Genomic DNA, 19,122 nt, shown 5'->3' with positions numbered 1-19,122 from the left:
GAATTTTATGGTGTTTTTTAGGTCAGCATTTATAGGTTTATAGGTGGATGGAATCAAAGGTTTTGCAGGTCTAGGCCGCGAAATTTGACGATTAAGATGGGGGTTTTCTAGAATTCCAATTGTTAACCAATTAATTAACAGAGTGATCAAACACAATTTCAAGCATGTGATTAGAATTTTTTGTGATATGTTTTTTAAGCTTTAACTCCTGTTCAATAATTACAGTGATTAATGCTTGTGATACGTTTGAAAGTAAAATGAGGTGGTCTTTGCGTGGAAGTATAAATGGATTATTATTTATCATTGAAGAGCGGATATGAAAATTTTATGTATAATGTACCTCTTTACTTTTAATTTTCACGCCAATCACTTTATTTGAATGTGTAAAAACTATAGTAGACATAGTTAATGTTTTACATGTTTTGCAATACTTTGTAAATTTAGAAAACCCTTTTTAGAATTCAGAAATACAAAAATCCGACTTCAAACCACTTAATAAATGACATCTTCAGAATGCTAATTTAACACAAAACAATGAACATTAATTAGCAGCTTATACATAGTAATCTAAACAGAGTCAAGGTGTATTTGTAATGAGAAAATCGCCACTTAAATTACCACTCGCATTACCGTAAACATAGAAAAAACTCGAGATTCACCTATAGAATTTCCTCAATGACTAGCAGCACATAATATAGAAAACGTGAACGTGACGATGGCAATGAGCTAATGAATATCTATAAATATTAATTGACTACCATTTCTGAGATCTCCCAGATTCAGCAATCAACGCTGCAATAAAATCAGCATTTGAACAAATCAACCTCGACTGGATCAATTAGCAGGAACTGACAATAATTGCTTCTAATTCTTAAACCTTATTGTCATTATTACACACAGGGTCGCACGCAACAGTTCTTAACCATAATTACATGTTTAAATAAAAGAAACTAATATTTACTCATTTTTTATCATCAAGGTAACTGCATTTCCTGTCATTGTACAAAACAAGTGTCAAATTTTTGCGAAAAATGTCTCGACCTTTGTGGACACGACTCAGAAGACACGTTCCTCTCGTACCTTTGTACTTAATTTCAGCTGCCGGAGCTTTTGGCGGATTGGCTTTTGCTATAAGAACAGCATTACACAATCCGGATGTTCAATGGGACAGACGGAAGAATCAAATTTCTAACGAAGAGTACAGGGCGAAGCAATTTAAGTTTTATTCTTCATCGACGGATTACTCGCAGATGGAAAGCCCCGCGCCAAAATATCAGTAGTGGTGGCATGTAATACGTTCGATAAATGTTCAATAAATGCGCACTGTTTGCAGTTTTACTTTTTATAACGCTAAAATGCCAATAAGTTTACAATTTATATTCATGCATGATATTTGAAATAAATCTAAGAACGGTACTTTGAAGACATTCCAATTGAGAAATTTTAAAAAGGCACTAATGGCCAAGGACAGTATCTACAATACTTCGTCTGTCTCTGTTCTTTTAAATTTTTGGAATTTTTTACAGAAGTTTTGTGAATTCCATGCGCATTTTTTAAATTTAAATTATTCAATTTAATTTTCCAAAATTTTTTTGATTTTTTAATTCTAGAATTTTTTTACCAACATTTTTTAATACGCAGGACGTAGCCTTTGGTCACCATTTGATTTCTCATAAAATTGTACAAAGCGGTGCAAAAAAAGATCCAGTCCTTGCCCGGAGATGATTGTTCTGATGGCACGTAGCCAGCCCCAGCATTGAACTCTCCAGTCATTTCCCTCTTCTGCAGCATCTTCTACCAACACGGTGACTGGCCATCTGGGTGGGCAAGCACGTGGGGACCTTCATCTGCCGGTCAATGCAAGCTCGCTCTTCCGCGGCTTGGCCTCGCGTTCCGAGGCTGTACTTACATATAAAACTCGGTGCGGGCCACACGCCCCTCATCCGTCTTTCAACCACACCGCCACTAGTGTTAAATTTTCCCGGGGACGCCCAAACCGCACTCATCATGAAATTTGTAAGTGATCAGTGACCATTAATTAAGAGTGTAGTGAAAAGTGCCTTTTTCATTGCTAGTGAATTCGTATAATTTTTACCATTACTACGTGATTGATTTAGTTTATGACAATGACTATTAATTGGGTTAGTGGTAGCGTTTCACCTTAGGAGTTTTATTGGAAACGAGCATCTTCGACAGTTTCGCAAGAGAAAACTAACAGCTTCTGGTTAATGTAAATACTTTTTACATGTCGAGATGATCATGTTATTATGAGTGTAAATAAGTGTTCACGGGTTGTTACAACGATGGAAAGATAACGCATATTTTGAATATTTTGTAAAGATTAGTGATCTACTGATAAAGATTAATTACTTTCTCTGCGCTCGTAAAAGTGGAATGATTTGACGGTTTCTAATGAAATTATAAACATACGCATCACTCTTGATTTTCGTTTGCTCCATCACTACAAATTCAACTTACATAAGTTTTGTAAGAAAAAATTGAAGACAATAATAGTAAAGTCGGTTTTACGATTCCTTATTTATCGATTTTAATTACATTTCAAACTTTCTTATTCAAGCATTATGATATGACCATCAAGTATTCTTGACTCAATAGTTGTGGAAGATTTGAAACGATTTTTTTTTGTAAAAGTGAAAATACTCTGGTAACCTACAAACGTCTTTTTCTATGTTAGATAAAATTCATGGATATGATAAGATAAACACTTTGATTATATAATTGTTATTTCAAATAATTAATTGTTAGATATAACTTTTATGTATATTAATTACAAAGAGGTGTATTCGAAACAAGATATTTAATTCAAGAAAGTATTTTAGATGGGTGTAATGAAACGAGTGTAAAAACATTCTTTGCTAGAAATTATAATTTTTAAGTTAAAACACTCCGGAGGCGGAGGTAATTTACAAAAAAGAAATTAAATCTAATTACTGCTGAAATAAACAAAATATTTTTAATCTGCTTTTAAAACTTTCGACTGGAGATACAATTTTCTTCGTAAGTTTATTTAGTTTTCTGCTTTTTACAAAATAAATAAATAAAGAAAAATTAAGAAAATTGTAGCTTTAAAAATGATTTTGTCACGTTTTTTTTAAGAAGTCTTGATTTCGATATCTTCGTGCTAATAACAATAATTTGCTGTAATTGTGAGATTACAAAAAAGTGGGTAAAATGGATACAATTTCCTAATTAAACGGAGCAATATTTACCTTTCTGTGGGATAATTTAAAGTTCACTAATGGCAGACATTGACAAATTTAAAAATAAGATTGCAAAGCACTAATGAGTAACAAGGTCATATCAGTTTTTATTTACAAATTTTTTTAAAACAATCACCTCATTATTTATTCCAAGCAAGCGATTTTGACATACCTTTGTATGTAATCTTCGAACCCCACTATTCGTAACCGGCTGTCTGCATATTATTTCCTGTCCATAAATCTCTAACTACTCCACAATTACACTGAGTAATATCTAATAACAGACTTCCATTAAGTCAATAACACAATTTCGAAAAAACGACCAATTTATGACAGCAAATGAGGCATTATTAGTCGAAAAGGTTGAATACCTGGAAGCCACTGTTCTGAAATAATTGTAGTAAATCTATCACGAGTTCAATAACAATCATGGACCGTGAAGACAAAAATTTCTAGAGTACCTTGAAAGTCCTGATAACGAAATGGTGTTAAAAAGTGTAATTTTCGAGCGATCAAGGCTTTAAACAATGAAAGCGAAGAAAGTTTGTTTATATTGACGAGTAAATTACAATGAGCATTGTTTGTATTTTGCTGATTTGATAAGCACGCGGCAACATGAAGCGTTTAATTCTCGCTTTTTGCGCGAGCTCTTCCTAATTAACAAAGTTATTACATTTCTCCGGTTTTCCGACCATCATGCTCCGATGCACTAATTGACAACTTACTTTCTCTGCGTCGGGCGGGAAGAAAATTCGAGTTGGGTGTTAAACAATAACGGATTAAAAACGGACAGCCTCAGGTTTCATTCTTAACAGATAATTAACGGTAAGAAACGATAAATTAACTTGATTAGAATAATCTGCATTTAAATTACGGGCGTATATGCTCTATTTAACTCAGAAAACTGTCAAAAGTTGTCATTGACACTCGGACTTAATTATGGAAAAATGGCGTTGGTGCAAACTTGAGTAATTCGAAAGCAGCCGTTTCGGAGTGAATTCTACTGTAACGAAAACGTTTTTTCTATTTTCAACATGTCCACATGCTACTACTTATTACATAAACGAGATAATACGTGGTAATTTTGTATGGGTAGAACAAACGCAAGAAATAACTCTTGTTTCTCAAGATTTAAATAACCCCCTCAGCAAGGATTTTATCTCAAGGTTCCCATCAATAGACTTACATAGGTGCATACTATTCTTTCAGTCTTAAAATATTTTGCTTTGTTTGTACACTTGACCATGTACCTATAGATACTTATTAACTTATTACCACACAATTTACCCAATAAAACGTTAAATTTGTGGAGTCATCGTCGCGAGCTCATCCACATTTTAATTTACTTTGAAATACGAATCGATAAAATTTTCCATTAAAACAATGAAACCTATCCACGTGAATCAATTAACTTTCATAGTTGACACACAATTTCGTCATCTGCCGAAATCCGTGAAAACCTGACAGATGGCCGAAGAAAGTGATGATGGGACTACTGAAATCTTATCGCGATTGAACTCGTTTGATAAACTGGTCCGTTTAGGTCATCGATTTTCACCTATCTTCGCAAATTATCAGTGTTAGCAAACAATGTCTTACGTAAATCTCCTCTTTGAAAGACTGTTATTGGACATGCGATCAAGCTTATCTCCGTTTTCTTGTCTTTTAATGAACATTTAGTACAGTTAGTGTGGTTGGAATTGCATAAGGATAACAAGGATCATTAAATACGTTTAAAAGTGTAATGGATTGTTGAATCGTCTTAGTTTTTTTAGTCTCTCGAGTGGTTATTGTATAAGAAGTGACAATTAGCGGCTGCCAACATTTAATTTAATTAATGAAAAATTGCAGACAATGCGAAGAAAGGCCGGATTCGGACAAGGAAACGGAAACGGAATGTCCCAGTCAAGGTGCTTTCATTGCGAAATCGGATACGTGTATACGCATACGACAGATGTATTTTTGCAGATTTGCAGCATCTCTAACAAAATTGAAATAAAACTCATTTATTGATTCTATTTATCGTATTGTAAAAACAGGACATGAACCATTGCGAGTCCTCGAACAATCAGTTCCGGGCAATTTGTCCTCGAAACTCTTACTCTCCAGACATAATATTTCATACATTCATGCTTTCAACTGGACGTTCTTTCCTTTCTTTTAAGGCGTCTGTTAAACAGAGGATAATACAAATTTAAGCAATCATTCTTAATTTAAATTGTCTGATGTCTATACATTATTTCACAGCCGAGTGGCTATTGTTTGCAGTTAATTTAATAAAGTGTCTATTTAATTTTTTATGTTGACCGCAGAAATACTAGTGCCAACACTTTATTTATTAATGTTTAAACAAGAATTATTTTTATACGATGTTAAGAGCGTTCAGCGAACTGTTAAAAGTGGAATTTTGCATTATAGAAGCACAGTTTTATGTAATTTACAGAAAGAAATCACACACTTAATTTGAATTGAGAGGGTTTTGTTTCACACAATTTTGAAATATATTTTATTTTTTATTTTATGAAAAAGCAATTTAAGTTTAACTTTGTTGTGGGAAAGCTTTTAGAATCAATTTCTAAAAGGTCATTTATTAAAAACGAAATGTATTCATAAATCTAGACAGCATTTTGTAATTTCATGCCAATATGCTATTTCGTTGTTCCCGATTTTTTCTCAAAATAATTAAATTCAAATTCTGGCAGTGTCTAGCATAAATCGGTCGTAAAATCGATTATTCCGCCACTGTTCCGTATCATAAGCTTTTTCCTCACATCACATGTCTCGATTCAATTCTTCGTCTACTTCAGTCTCAGGTATGCAAATTCCAAGCTCGAAAAAAATGCAGTGTATAGTGGCCAATTCGCTACGAAAGCTGCGATTTTTTTAGCAAATTGCTATATCATAATTTTCTATATGAGTAAACCGTTACATCACTCGTTACCTCACTAATCTGATTGATATTTAATTGATAGATTAATTAAAATAATTGAGGGTACTCATAATCCTGCAAGGCCGCGTCTCTTCACGCAATTCCTGCTTTGTGTACAAAATGCTGCCAAGATTCGAACCGGTTAAGTGATGTAAACAGACGTAATCCTGTGTCCTGGCGAAAGCTCGCCTTGAAAGTCAAGGTCGTGGAAAAGGACGCGCACTGCATTTGGCAACACGGATTAAAATTTCATCGTTTAATCGTGAATTCTGATCGGAGTTTGCAATTTAATAGGAATGCGTGTGGAGTAAACAGAGCGTATCTCGCACGAAATCCATTGCTACACAACGTTTTTCACGACTCCTATTGGGCAGGATTTTTTCTAAACTAGGAAATAATTCAAATCCAAATTGTTAGGTAATTTTAATTAAAAACAATGCTTAATTTTGGCACGTAGGCCAGTGCGAACTTCGATTCATACGAATGAGTTTCACTTTTAAAACTTGCATAATGACAATGTTGGTAAATGCTGATAATGCAGCGTATGCAGGTGTTGCGATGCATTTCATCTGGGTCAGGGGGAGACAAAAATGTGCATCAGTGTGTTTCGTGTGGCGCATCCACCACTTCGAAATTTGAAAGTAGACCAGACTAACAGACTAAGGTTGTCTGATGAGGTTAAATGTTAACTGTCATTAAAGGCTAATATTTATGGCAGCACGTAATGGCTGAAAAGTTTTCCGGTATTTAATTATTGGAGCTGGGAGTGTCTTCGACACCTCCGCCCTTTTTACACGTCGCTGAACACAATAAGATTGACCAATTTTTATAAGATAATTATACGGTGCACATTTTTCCAAATTATTGTTTTTCTTAAGTATGTGGCCCAGATTTATGCCTACTAATAATCCACCCACTGTTATTATTAGATCATGATTTAGATATTAGGCACTCAACCAACAAATTAATGGTTTAAACTTGAGTAAATACGCTTACTTTTTCGTTAGGCAAGACATTAATTTTATCGTATTTGATTACCGTACATTATAACAGGTTTATTGTGCTAAATTATGCATATAATTCTAAAAGGAGCGTCTATTCTTTGTCTCCTGAAATACACTTTCCTATTAATAGAATTGTTCTCAATTTTCCGATCCTAGCAATTAAAAGTGCACTTTAGCTCCTCGCCTTACAAATATTTGCGCTATGTAGGCCTTTCTATGGTGTAACAAATGTATCATACATCTCGCACATTTCCCTCACGATTTTTCTCCAACTCTTTTAGACCATAGCCGTTGTATCCTTGTGCTGCCTAGTCGTCGTCAAAGGACAATTCTTCGACGGACTTGACTCTTTTCGTAGCTTCGGTGGTGGTCTGGACTCTCCTCTGCAAGCAGCGAGAGATCCCAGACAGAATCCAGGTCCAGTTGTCTTCCCGCCAGCTCCCCCAGACAACGGTGAAACTAGTGGCGTCGTCGTTGGAGCATCTGGATACGGTTTTGTTCCACCAGGACACAGTAAGAATCGTGCTTTTATCGTATGCCCCATTTAGCAGACAGTAACATGCAAAGTCGTTATAATGCCTCATTTAGGATATTTAGAGTGATCACGAGCATTTTTCGCCGGCTTTCTCATTGTTTCTCATTCGTAAACGACAATGAAGAGTTGATGGTTTTAGGTGTTTAATAAGATTCAAGCTGCCATAAACAAAGTTTCATTTCATGAAAGTAGATCATTTTCAGTAGTTTTGTCTCCACAACCAAACATTTTCGCAGGTCCATATCCATTGTAATGATCCGTTACCATCCATTCCATTGTACTAAACTATCAATCCCTTAATAAAAAATACGCGACACTGTCCCTTTCTTTCAGACACAGGTCCCCGCAGATCTTTCTAGTTGGTATATAAATTAAGGTACGTACTTGCGCTCTTAATTAGCCCTTGAGAAGACACTACTTTTAAAACAGGTCTTTTTATGTCAATTAAATATTTATAATATGCATTTCCTTTACCACGACCTCTCTCCAAAGGACGTCGGACGCAAGGTTACGGTCGAACATGTCTACCAAATTTGTGGCAACAATTTTCTTACATAACACGATCTTAAATCGATAATTAGAAATCGAACTGATTTATGGCAGGTGTAAGAACAACATTCTGAGTATTGTTGAAATGCGATCCACAACTTTCAGTTTCGACTTTGAATTTCTCTTTGAACAATTATCAAATCAAGCCATCCTCGTGAGACTATTGTTTATACGTTTACCATATGCTCTTAGAAAATCAGATACTCGTAAAAACTTTCAAGGTTACATACCTTAATTCACTTTTAATTGTAGTGAAGACAGTTTTTATTGAGGAAATCAAATGATGATTTTGCAAAAAGGCGCGAAAGTCTGTATTATAATCTTGTCAAGGTTGCGGATTCTTTTTCTAGGTGTTATTTCTGATTACTTTTCAACATTTTTTGCAGGATTTAGTTCGCAGTATTTCACCTTCTTCTGATCTCCGTTTTTCCTCGTGAGAACTGCCATTGTAAAATAATCCCCGGATACGTTTCTTTTGTGTAAATATGTCTAGACAATTGTACAACTTTTTCTATTTAATGTTAGCTAATTGTAATTATTTAAGTATTTAATTTGTAGTTAGTTTTTCGCATCTGTCGACATGTGCAATGTTATTTATTAAATTTGTTAAACGAATCATTTTTGTTTTTCACTTTCCTATCCATTTTTGTAAGACGCGATTTGGTAACAACGATTGTAGAAGCAGTGACCTATTTCTAATTTTGTCCTAACAAGCAAGAATTGACTAACTCGTCCAAGATACCATCTTTTCTACGACCTTCCAAAGACTTTAATGGCTCCCATCTTTCTTCCGGAATTTACGTTGCAAACGCAGAGAAACTTTTCTTCTAACGAGGTTAATGTTTCTCAAATGTATATCAAGTACACTGCCTAAGTAAAACTTATGTAATTTCACATCTCGTTCGTCACCCATTTTAATTAAAGAAATTATAAATTACACGCGTTATTATTCGTAAAAGTTGTAAACATGTCAGGAATTGAAGAAAAGCGATGCCAGACCTGACAATTAAATTCAAGATCAACAACTTTCTTCATCTGTTGTGATGCCATATTTCAATATCGTTAATATTTGTTGTAAATATCGAAACACCATCAATGTGAAAATATCCAACAAGGTCAATAGCGTTGGTATTTTCCATTGAAATTATTTCTAAAACTTACCGATAAACAAAATCATTGATTTAATTAATATTAAGTGGTGAATTAAGGTTAATTAAGTTACCATTGAATTTTTGTTAATGCAACTCGCTTGAAAAGCAAACACACAACTTGCGGTTGCAATAAAACGTAATTTTCTGTTTGAAACCGAAATGAAAACTCTCTAGTCTCTAGTCTGCGCCTTAACTCTTGTCAGTGCTAGTAAGACTTTACATAATGAGGCAATTAATAACACCTTTAATTAACGAAATGTGTAAAATCGTGCAGCAAGCTTCTTACAACAATTCAGACAAGACACGCAGGACATAAATTTCAGTTTCAACGTTTCAGTGGTTTCAGCAATAGTACGCGATTTGAGTTTCGATACTGATCGCAAAGTTTTAGCGCCATCTATTATGCTTTCTCGTTTCAGGCCAATGAGCACACCATTTATTATGTTAAATGCAGACATTCACTGTTACCTTACAAATGATTCGAGCTTTATCATCTCATTTTATCTATCTCCGTGTCTGTTATGACGTATAAAATCCAACAATGTAAATGTACTAAGTATGCAAGAAATCCATGAAAAAATGCCCTCCAAGTCAAAGCACGAAATGAGACATTGAAACAATCACGAGAAGTGAATAGCAGGATTATATGCTCCAGTAACGAGGATCGTAAAATAAACAAAATAAACCCAATTATTTCGGTAATTGCATTAAAATTATACACTGAATAACAAAAATGAAAGTTCTTAAATGTATCATTGCAAAAATGTAGACAAATGGAAACTAATAATTTAAACAAATTTCTCTGAAATTATCCAACACGAGAAGCGGATTTAAAAGCACAGTCACCCACTTTTTTGCAGGATAGAAATGTGAGGGTCGATTTAGTCCGGGTTGTGTTGTTACGGATCAAGGTTTTTCGTTACTATTACCGTCGTCGTTGAACTGTCTCATTGTTTGTTCAAGAGGTGGTAATAACAAAATAACGTGGAAAAAATCACACCTGCCGTCCTTAAAGGTCGAAACTATTGAGCAACACAGATTGTACTTTTTTTGAATTTTCCGAATGACTGGTCGTGCGTTGAAGAATTAAAGAGTGCACGTGCGTTTTAACTTTATTAGTAATGGTCACAGCAATAAATCGCATGCAATATGAGTTAATTGTGGGAAAGTTCAAATGTCGTTCACTAATATTTTAATAGCTGAAGATACATTTTTGTCGTCCCTTAAAAAATATTATTGATTAGTAGCAATTTGTCGAGTTTCTGGTCTATCAGTTTCGATGACATGACATGTATTTGATGCAATATTATTAATTGGTAAACGCGTTGCATCTATGCATTGCCACGTAGGTTTCTCGGTCCAAAGAATATATGATACATACAAATAAACCTGACATTGATTATGTTTTGCCATTTTACTTTCAATCTTTCTTAAGCGTACCTAATATTACTGTGAAAGTTCTCACTACTAAGGCTAGACAGAGAGTCAATAATTTAGAGAAAACTAAAAAACTACTGCTCAAAATGATGGAACTCAAAATCTCCGAACCTTAATTGTAATATCCCCGGAAGTAATAAAGCCATTGGATATTAACTATCCGGAAAACTTCGCATAAATGTTTATTAATAATTTAATTTAATATCAATAATGACCAATAAAATATAATTGCTATAAGGAAGGAGAATTTTCACCACACTGGAAAACCTCGCTTTTAATACTAATCGAGAAAACCAAAAAGAATAAGTCACTCATAAGTATACCTATTTATAATTATGTCTGATAACCACGTAGTTAAATAGATAGTAAGAAAAAGCACTTTAATACTAAATGCCGGCTAGACGTGGAACTTGAAAATAAAAAGAGCTCTCAATGGAACACTACCTGTATTTGTTAAGAAAGATAAATATCCCAAGGAAGAAAAACTTGGAAATAAAGTAAAATCACCTCTTAAAAATGTGAGCGGAAAATGCAATTACCTAACACCTGTAATTAAAACTTTTATTCAATTCAATTAAATTTAATGTCAAGGAGGCTCTAAACATGCGAGCTTGTTGCATTAACATCTTACCTACTCAACAAAAAAAGTAATAAATAGAAACTTTTAGAAGATACAGAAGCTATTAAACATTTTTTTTAAATCAAAAGTTTGCTAAAACGCATTATAAGTATAAAATGTTCTTTATACTTTTATGATTAGTGATTTATTAGACTTGGGACAAAATATTCAGCCTAATTCGGTTCTGGGCACATCACAGCGCGATCGAACCCCCACCTTATCAATACCTAATTACTTATGATAGGGAGATCTTGGCGGAGCAAGACAATAGTGGGAAAGAGTGAGGGTGATCTTAGCGATAACCGAATATTTTGTCCGAAGTCTAGTGATTATAATGTGTTAATTTACAAAAACTAAAAAACTCTGTTTTTTCAAAAAGGAGTCACTTACCTAAAATCTCATTTTAGAATTGATTCATAAAAAAATACAAGCCAGTTTGAAATGTTCTTTAGGTACATAATTTTTTTATCCAATAAACACGCCAATGAGTAATTACTAGAGTTCGGACAAAATATTCGGTTATCGCTTAGATCACCCTCACTCTTTCCCACTATTGTCTTGCATCGCCTAGATCTCCCTATCATAATAAAGTATTGATAAGGTGGGGGTCCGATCGCGCTGTGATGTGCCCAGGACCGAATTAGGCTGAATATTTTGTCCGAACTCTAGTAATTACTAATTAAATTACGTTCGTTTTTTTTGAGCGGTTCTGTAAACCGTTTATTTAGAAATGAACTTATAACTTAAAACGTAATAATCTGTTCAGTACAATTCTGAATCTGTTCTTGTTTGTTAACAATAACAATGTGTGATTATGATTACTAATTATAGTGTCACCTAAAAATAAAGACACAAAAACGTTAACATTTTTGTAACACAACTACAAAAAAAAAACGCATAGGATTAATTAATTTATTTTCCTTGACGATTACAGTAATATAAATTTATTCTAATTGCATCACAAAACATGATGCAACATGATGATGAGACAGTGTAAAATCAATTAAAGAATAAATAATATTTTTTAAGTGCTTACAAATTTGTATGCCCGCCATTTCGTACTATCGCGGAATCAAAATTTCGAACATCACTTTTTGGCATGACAATGTGAAGCAAGCTTTATTGTCATTGTGACTGACATACAAAGTAAATTTCTGACACTTGCTTTGTCGTTTATAAATTTTAAGGTTATAAAGATAAAGGACAATTTACAATTTTTAAACATCAATCAATTTGATGTTTGAAATTTTGATTCCGCGATAGTACGTCACCATCACGTGACCACACTTTTAAATTCCGTTTAGGGATTTTTCAGTCGTTGGGTTGTTATTGTAGTTTCAAATGTCAAACAAAGAATCGAGCGTATACAAGCGTAATTATCTTTTCCCAAAGTTGTAATTTAGTCAGTTCTGTGATAATTGTGCAAGGAATGACTGAACGACTTATTTTCAACAAGAATCAACCACAAGTAGACAATTTACTCGACGGTTCGCATAAGCTGGTATATTTGAGGTTATTTCTTGTCTCTAAATTGAACTGTCTCTAATTTAGTTGCAAATTCTTACAACTGAAAATCCAATTAGTGATTTTAACGAGTTTGTGGCACCAGTAAGCAACATGGGAATTGGAAGTGATGGCCGTTTTGGTTTCTCAAGCCAGATTCTCAACCCATATGAAAGAGAAAATTGGTGGATACCAATGGATCATTGTTACGCAAGACCGTGGAATTGGAGACCCGAAAGCACGTTTTTACGACCGACAAAAACGTTGTTTGTACCAAAGTCGATAGTAAATAAAAGAAAATCGACAAATCCGTTAGCACCAGTTCAAAATTATGATGAGTTGATTGATGTTGAGAAGGAAAGTGAGGAACCCTCAGTTATTTATGATAAAGTGAAAGCAAAACATTTGATGGAAGAATGTGAGAGGCATGCAACTTTGGCTAGAGTGGATGAGGCTGACGAGGATTGGGAAGAAAAGATTGTGAGGTATTATTTATACTTCAGTTCTCAAACTCGTATTTAAAAATCAGTTTTTATTCTTTTACAGAACCGCATGGACGGCCACCCAAAACCGCCTTTTTAATGGCATGGTTAACATCCTCAACACAGACAATTTAGCGCGTTTAGCTTATACAGACTCTCGTAATGAGCCAGTAGCTCGTCGCGTCACAATTGATAAGTCTGTAGAAAGAGTACGACGCTTGATGGCGACAGTTTCATGGGACCCTCAGTACACCCAGTGGCTCCACCAACTTCTCATTGACAACCTTAGCACTCAGTACCTCGCCTCTTACCTTGATATTCTTCAAGTAAGCTTGTTGTAACTTGTAATATTGTTTTTTTAATTGTATGTTCAGACTCTCAGATCCAAACTCCCTACTTTCGTTGATAAAATGATGATTGGCGTGAATTCCAGTAGACTCAGTCTATTAGGCTATGAGAATCTTTTCCCCTTAATGAAACGGGCATGGGACCCAATAGCTCTAAGTTTAATGCAAGAAAAGCCAAAGAAATTACCTGGGAGCCCTGTGATTGTCGTCGTGCCATCAACACCAATTTCATCAAAAAGGATGTTAAAGTGGATTAATTTGTTGTCAAATTTAGCAACTGTAATCACAATTCCGTCAAATTATGGAGGTGAGTTTCATATGTTCACGTGTGCGCATTCTGTCAACAATTTGCAGGTGGTTCAGGGCACAAAAATGCAATGATGTACTGTGTAGATCAAATGTTTGTAATGACCAGAAATAGACTTCAAGACATTCGACTTGATTATCCAGGCCGCAACATTGTCTTGGTGGGTTTTGGTTTTGGAGCGACTTTAGCCTTGCAAGTTGCTCAAGTTGAACAAGTTTTGTGTGTTGTAAGCATTGGATTTTCACTGATAACAGCTGAAGGGAAGCGAGGCGAATCTGACGACAACTTATTAGAACTGCAATGCCCTGTCCTTTTCGTAATAGGACAGTGCTCAAACACTTCATTGTAAGCATTGAAAATACTGTTTGAAACCTCAAAAACATGTTAAATTTGTAGACAAGAAGATATGGAAGATTTAAGGGAGAGAATGAGGGTGGAAACGGGTCTGATCATCGTAGGCTCGGCTGACGATAATTTGCGAATGAGCAAGAAAAAGAAAAAAGCAGAGGGAATCACCCAAAGCGTTGTTGATCGATGTGTTGCTGTAAGTTTTCGCAGAAAACTGTCTTGGAGTTAATTACAAGTTGCAGGATGAAATTGGGGAGTTTATTAGTGGTGTTATTTTATCTCCATACCCCCCACAAATTCGACAGTCGCCCACTAACTTGACAACTGATGGGGCTCTCCCTAAGAAGCTGAAGACGGAAAGAAAGCGGTACAACTCTAATACGAGCTCCGTAGACAGTGAACCTCCTTCGCCAACGCCTAGGATTACTAGACCAGGTCTAAATCAATCGCCTAATTGTAAGTGCGCTTTTAATGTTTTTGGTGGAGGTCCTAGAAGGTAGTTTTATTTTATTTTTCTTACGTAACTTTGATTGGAATATTGTAAACAAGGTTGTTACACAGCACGTTATTTCCTATTTTTATTTGCTCACGATATTATTGCAATTTCAAAAACATTAAAAGTTTGAGCTGAATTTTGTTTTACTGAGGAATGTAATTGTCTTTCTCTCTACAGTGGGGCGTCCGCCAGGATCAAAGAGCAAATCCAAGCTTGAAGCAAAATGGGCAGCCCAAGGTACTCCTTCATCTCCCAGTAATAGTCCTGCTCACCCTTCCACACTCCATACACCTGATACCTCCTCAAATGACAGTAATATTACTGAAAAATTCCTAAATACCGATACCTATCCCGTTAAAAAAATTAAAACCTTAAAACCAACTTTGGTTTCACCTGACAAATCTACAATTTCAACCACTCCACACATTTCATCATCAACATCTAGTTCAGGTTGGTATAAACAGTTAGAAATGTTATAAAAATGATGGTGTAATGATCACAATTTGTTTAGCCAAAGCATTGGGTCTGCAAAATCGCTCTTTGTCAGGTTTACTTCAGACCGACATTCAGACTTTAATTCAGCCCTCGTTAATAAAATCTGGACCCTCAGGTATCAAAGGTTTGTTCAAAACTCAGTTGAGTCAATTTTACTCTTCTTTTAGTTCTAGAAAACGTAAAGTTGTCAGGAAACTTCTCCCCAAAAGTGTTCGGTAATACCTCAAAAATGCTAGATATGTCCAAAATGTCCACCGGAAGTTCCTTGGTTCTATTACCAGACGGTAAGATAAAAAATTTTGGACAAAACGTGAAAATACAAGGTAAGACTGTCAACTACTCTTCCCGAGTTATAAGGTTTAATGCAGGTGGTAGATACATCACGTCCAAGCGACAACTCCTGGGAAATAAACCGCCAAGACCCGTCAAAAAACTATCTTACATGCCCCAACAGATGCCTTTACAAACGACCAGCATGTCTCCACCTGCAAATTTAACAACTCAGGATATCATGGATTTGCCTATTATTTTCGCAGATGATAACCAAATACTGGATAATGCAATCCCACAAACCGAAATTAAATCCGTACCGCAAATAATCACCTCCTCTCCATCATCTAAATTAATCCCCGGGAGTGCTGCTAATAAATTTATGGTGATTAACAAACCCCAAAATTTCATAATAACGCCAAATTCGAAAGCAATTAATGCTTCCCAAGTACATAAATTACAACCAAAATTCACCAAGATAATTTTGTCATCGAAAAAAGCACCGGAACAAACTACCACTGTCAACCTGACGAAAAAAACACAAGAAAGAAGCGGTAGAAAAATCCCATCTGAGACAGATATTGCTGAAATTCCCGCGGACTTAGATCTGGAGAATGAAATTGCGGCTAGTACCTTATACAAAAGAAAGGTCGATGGGAGCGACACTGAGTGTCTAGAAATTTTGACCGGAAAACCAGAGGAAAGTGTGGAAGTGAATCCTTCCAAGAGATCAGCGGAAGTCTCTGAAATTGTAGAACCGGAAACAGATGGTGGACCTACAAAGATAATAAAACTTGAAACTTCAATGTAATTTTGTACATAGTTAAGAGCCTTGAATTTGTTAAATCTCGTTTATTTATTTTAATAAAATGTTTGAATTTAAAGTAAAACGTCTCCATCAAATGCAGTAAAGAAATTATAAATTTTTTTACTAAGCTCAGGTCCAATTTTCCGCGAAGAAGACAAGGGTCCAGCAGCTCTCCGAATCGGAATGTCTTGTAGCAGCGATTCTCCTTCTTTTTTGGACGAGCATTGCTCATAAGCCTTCCAATCAATAAAAAATATTCTTCAAACAAATAATTACTTACCATCATCAATGCAGAAACCGTTGGATACACTGAAGATATCGCTTCGGCTGTTTCTAATCTCGCAAGAGGGAACGTGGTCAACATTTGTTTCCAGAGCCTGTTTAAACCATTTCCTGTCTTATCGACTTTAACACAGTCGCGATTGTCCCCTGCTACAAACCAATCGGCTTTTTGAAACTTCTCGTAACGCTGAAGTCTAAGAAAAATGTAAATAAAGCCCCATTGTGATCACACTTACTTGAAAGGAACTTCGGCTACTGCTTTTGTGAACTGTGTTATAAACAGCCCTAAATCTGAAGGCGTTTCGCAAAGTCGGTGGGAACAGGAACATGTTAATTCGAGCTCTGTGAGGCTGTAGTTAATTTTCGTTTTGTTAATATTGGGAAATTCGTTGCTTCCGGAAGCTTTGTCGTTCTTCTTCCTAAATTGAGCTAGAAGTTTGTTTAAACTGTAAATCGCCAAAGTAATTTTTTTGTTGGTGAAGACTGTCTTTATTGACTGGACGTAGCCACAAAGAGTATTTTGATTTAAATGAGTTAAAAAATTTCTCGCGTTCATTACGAGAAGTATGTGATCAGTATCTTGTTCTTCTGAGTTTAGAACCAGCTGGAGATAAAGACAACTTTATTACTAGTGCAAAAATGATTAAATTTCATACTTTTCCATCTTCGTTAACTGAGTGAGATTCCACTTTCCGAGTCCACGTTATCGTCCACGGAAAGATCTGGGAGTGAGTTTTGTATTCCATATCCGCCTCTTCAAGAAATTTACCAATTTCGTTTCCGTATTCTTCACTCATTATCTCGTTATCGATACATGCAGTTATAAACTAAACAAAAATAATGTTCAAAGATTAATGAGTTAGTTAAACATACCTTTAAACATTCTGTTGGTTTTACATTTTTGCCTGCAGCAGCCACAGCTTGTTTTAGATATTTCTCCCGCTCCAATTCTGTTTTCTTTTGTTGCTTTTCCGCAAGTTTTTTTTGCTTCTGGATTTCTTTTTCTTGTTTCTTTAATTGTTTAGTATCTAATTTTTTTACGTTGTCTTTTGGAAGGTAATCTGGAAAAAATGGATTTGAAAATTATCAACAACATATAAAATAGCAACAAAAACTCTCACCTGACTTCTTTGTGTTATACTTCTGCATTAAAATTTGTAGAATTTCATCTTCATGGTCACTCTCTCCGCTTTCTAAAATCTCTTCGCGGCGCAAACCGTGATCTAACTTTTTCACCTTTTTGAGTTCTGGCTCATCTATTTGTTGATGATTTAAACTTCTTGGATTAAACTCCAAGTCTTTTGACTCAAATGAGGCATTTGCCGAAATATACTTGTTTACCAGTTCTTCAATTTCCTTGTTAGAATTATCCATTTCTTGTTCCTTCCTTGACTTCTCCGGTGGTGTTAATATAACAGTATCGCTGGAATCGCTGGAAATCTCTAAAACTGCCGCCATTTCAATATTCAATGAACTGACGTAAATTAAAACCGATTTAAACTGAGTAACTGAGTTGTCGAAAAAGATTTATTGATTGAGGTTAGATTAATTTGAATTGTTTAGGGAATTTTAATGTTTCGGTAAATTTCTGATAACTTACCGGCGCGAAATACAAATTAATTCATTATTTTTATAATAATTTGTTCTTGTTTTTTTGTTGTATCCAGACGAAAAAAATTGCATTAGATTTCTAAATTTTAGAAAATAATTTGTGGCAGTTTTGACCAATTATCTACTAATCCGGGAACATTTTTCATTTTCATCGCTTTAGATTTCTTTAAAAATTCTCTTTATGTTAATCTTCATTGGTAAAAAATTATAACAATGCTAAGCCTAACAAAGAGTTGCAATTTATAGGTGTGTAAAACAGTTTTTGCATCACTAGCAAATGTAAGTTATTACCTAATAAGTATAAAGGGCAAAAATGACTTAAAGTAGGTAAAAGTGGAGTAAACAATAACTCTATTTATTTTATATAAACAAGACCACATTTGGCAGTTTAGTTGCGTAATTAAACTGCAAAAATATTGTCCAGTTACCTGTTATTATGCTTATGGAAAATGATAATAAAATGACGAAACACCGAAACAGATACTTTTGCCGCATATTTATGTAGCACTAACCAGGATCTTTTTCCCGGATTACTTTCCTCACTTTATACATTATTTAGTGAGGGTTTTTAAAGTCTGCTCAACAGACGAAAAGCGCATTTAAATTTGCGGAGTATTCGTCAAGAATCAGTAATTTTTTGTACGATTTTCGTTACAAAGATGCGCCAGAATAAAGTATTAATTTTAAAAATTGTTTGTAATCAAATAATTTAATAACACCAAATTTAC

At 34.8% G+C, this 19,122-nt stretch overlaps 3 protein-coding genes and 1 pseudogene across 8 annotated transcripts; 3 read left to right on the top strand and 1 right to left on the bottom strand.

Annotated features, from left to right (window-relative positions):
* Positions 1–1,031: 1,031 nt before the first annotated feature.
* Positions 1,032–1,280, top strand: LOC148172765 (cytochrome c oxidase subunit FA4 pseudogene; annotated as a pseudogene).
* Positions 1,281–1,847: 567 nt separating this feature from the next.
* LOC148172764 (uncharacterized) lies at positions 1,848–8,853 on the top strand. Of its 3 annotated transcripts, XM_088039037.1 has the most exons (4): positions 1,848–2,016; positions 7,436–7,667; positions 8,023–8,065; positions 8,625–8,853. In XM_088039037.1, the coding sequence occupies exons 1-3, from the start codon at positions 1,858–1,860 to the stop codon at positions 8,046–8,048; spliced, it is 417 nt and encodes a 138-aa protein (XP_087895163.1). In that variant the 5' UTR covers positions 1,848–1,857; the 3' UTR covers positions 8,049–8,065; positions 8,625–8,853. The 3 variants fall into 3 exon arrangements, with proteins under 3 accessions (XP_087895163.1, XP_087895162.1, XP_087895161.1); XM_088039036.1 differs by lacking the exon at positions 8,023–8,065; XM_088039035.1 differs by lacking the exons at positions 8,023–8,065; positions 8,625–8,853 and having other exon boundaries at positions 7,436–8,016.
* A 3,910-nt stretch (positions 8,854–12,763) lies between these two features.
* Positions 12,764–16,583, top strand: Rcd1 (Reduction in Cnn dots 1). Of its 4 annotated transcripts, none has more exons than XM_088038960.1 (11): positions 12,764–12,946; positions 12,997–13,433; positions 13,495–13,756; positions 13,805–14,084; positions 14,141–14,429; positions 14,481–14,628; positions 14,675–14,867; positions 15,106–15,378; positions 15,440–15,547; positions 15,591–15,746; positions 15,792–16,583. In XM_088038960.1, the coding sequence occupies exons 1-11, from the start codon at positions 12,875–12,877 to the stop codon at positions 16,502–16,504; spliced, it is 2,931 nt and encodes a 976-aa protein (XP_087895086.1). In that variant the 5' UTR covers positions 12,764–12,874; the 3' UTR covers positions 16,505–16,583. The 4 variants fall into 4 exon arrangements, with proteins under 4 accessions (XP_087895086.1, XP_087895084.1, XP_087895085.1 ...); XM_088038958.1 differs by having other exon boundaries at positions 14,675–14,888; XM_088038959.1 differs by having other exon boundaries at positions 14,132–14,429.
* Positions 16,531–18,340, bottom strand: mms4 (Methyl methanesulfonate sensitivity 4). The gene is made up of 6 exons (XM_088038961.1): positions 17,905–18,340; positions 17,657–17,844; positions 17,440–17,610; positions 17,020–17,387; positions 16,782–16,977; positions 16,531–16,737 (listed from the first exon to the last, which is right to left on the bottom strand). The coding sequence occupies exons 1-6, from the start codon at positions 18,239–18,241 to the stop codon at positions 16,573–16,575; spliced, it is 1,425 nt and encodes a 474-aa protein (XP_087895087.1). The 5' UTR covers positions 18,242–18,340; the 3' UTR covers positions 16,531–16,572.
* Positions 18,341–19,122: the final 782 nt, after the last annotated feature.

Source organism: Gnatocerus cornutus, chromosome 6 (genome assembly GCF_029298725.1).
Source record: "Gnatocerus cornutus isolate USDA-ARS CGAHR chromosome 6, icGnaCorn1.1, whole genome shotgun sequence".
Taxonomy (NCBI): domain Eukaryota; kingdom Metazoa; phylum Arthropoda; class Insecta; order Coleoptera; family Tenebrionidae; genus Gnatocerus; species Gnatocerus cornutus.
Note: the sequence above shows the minus strand (reverse complement) of the source record. Positions and strands in the feature narration are given on the sequence as shown.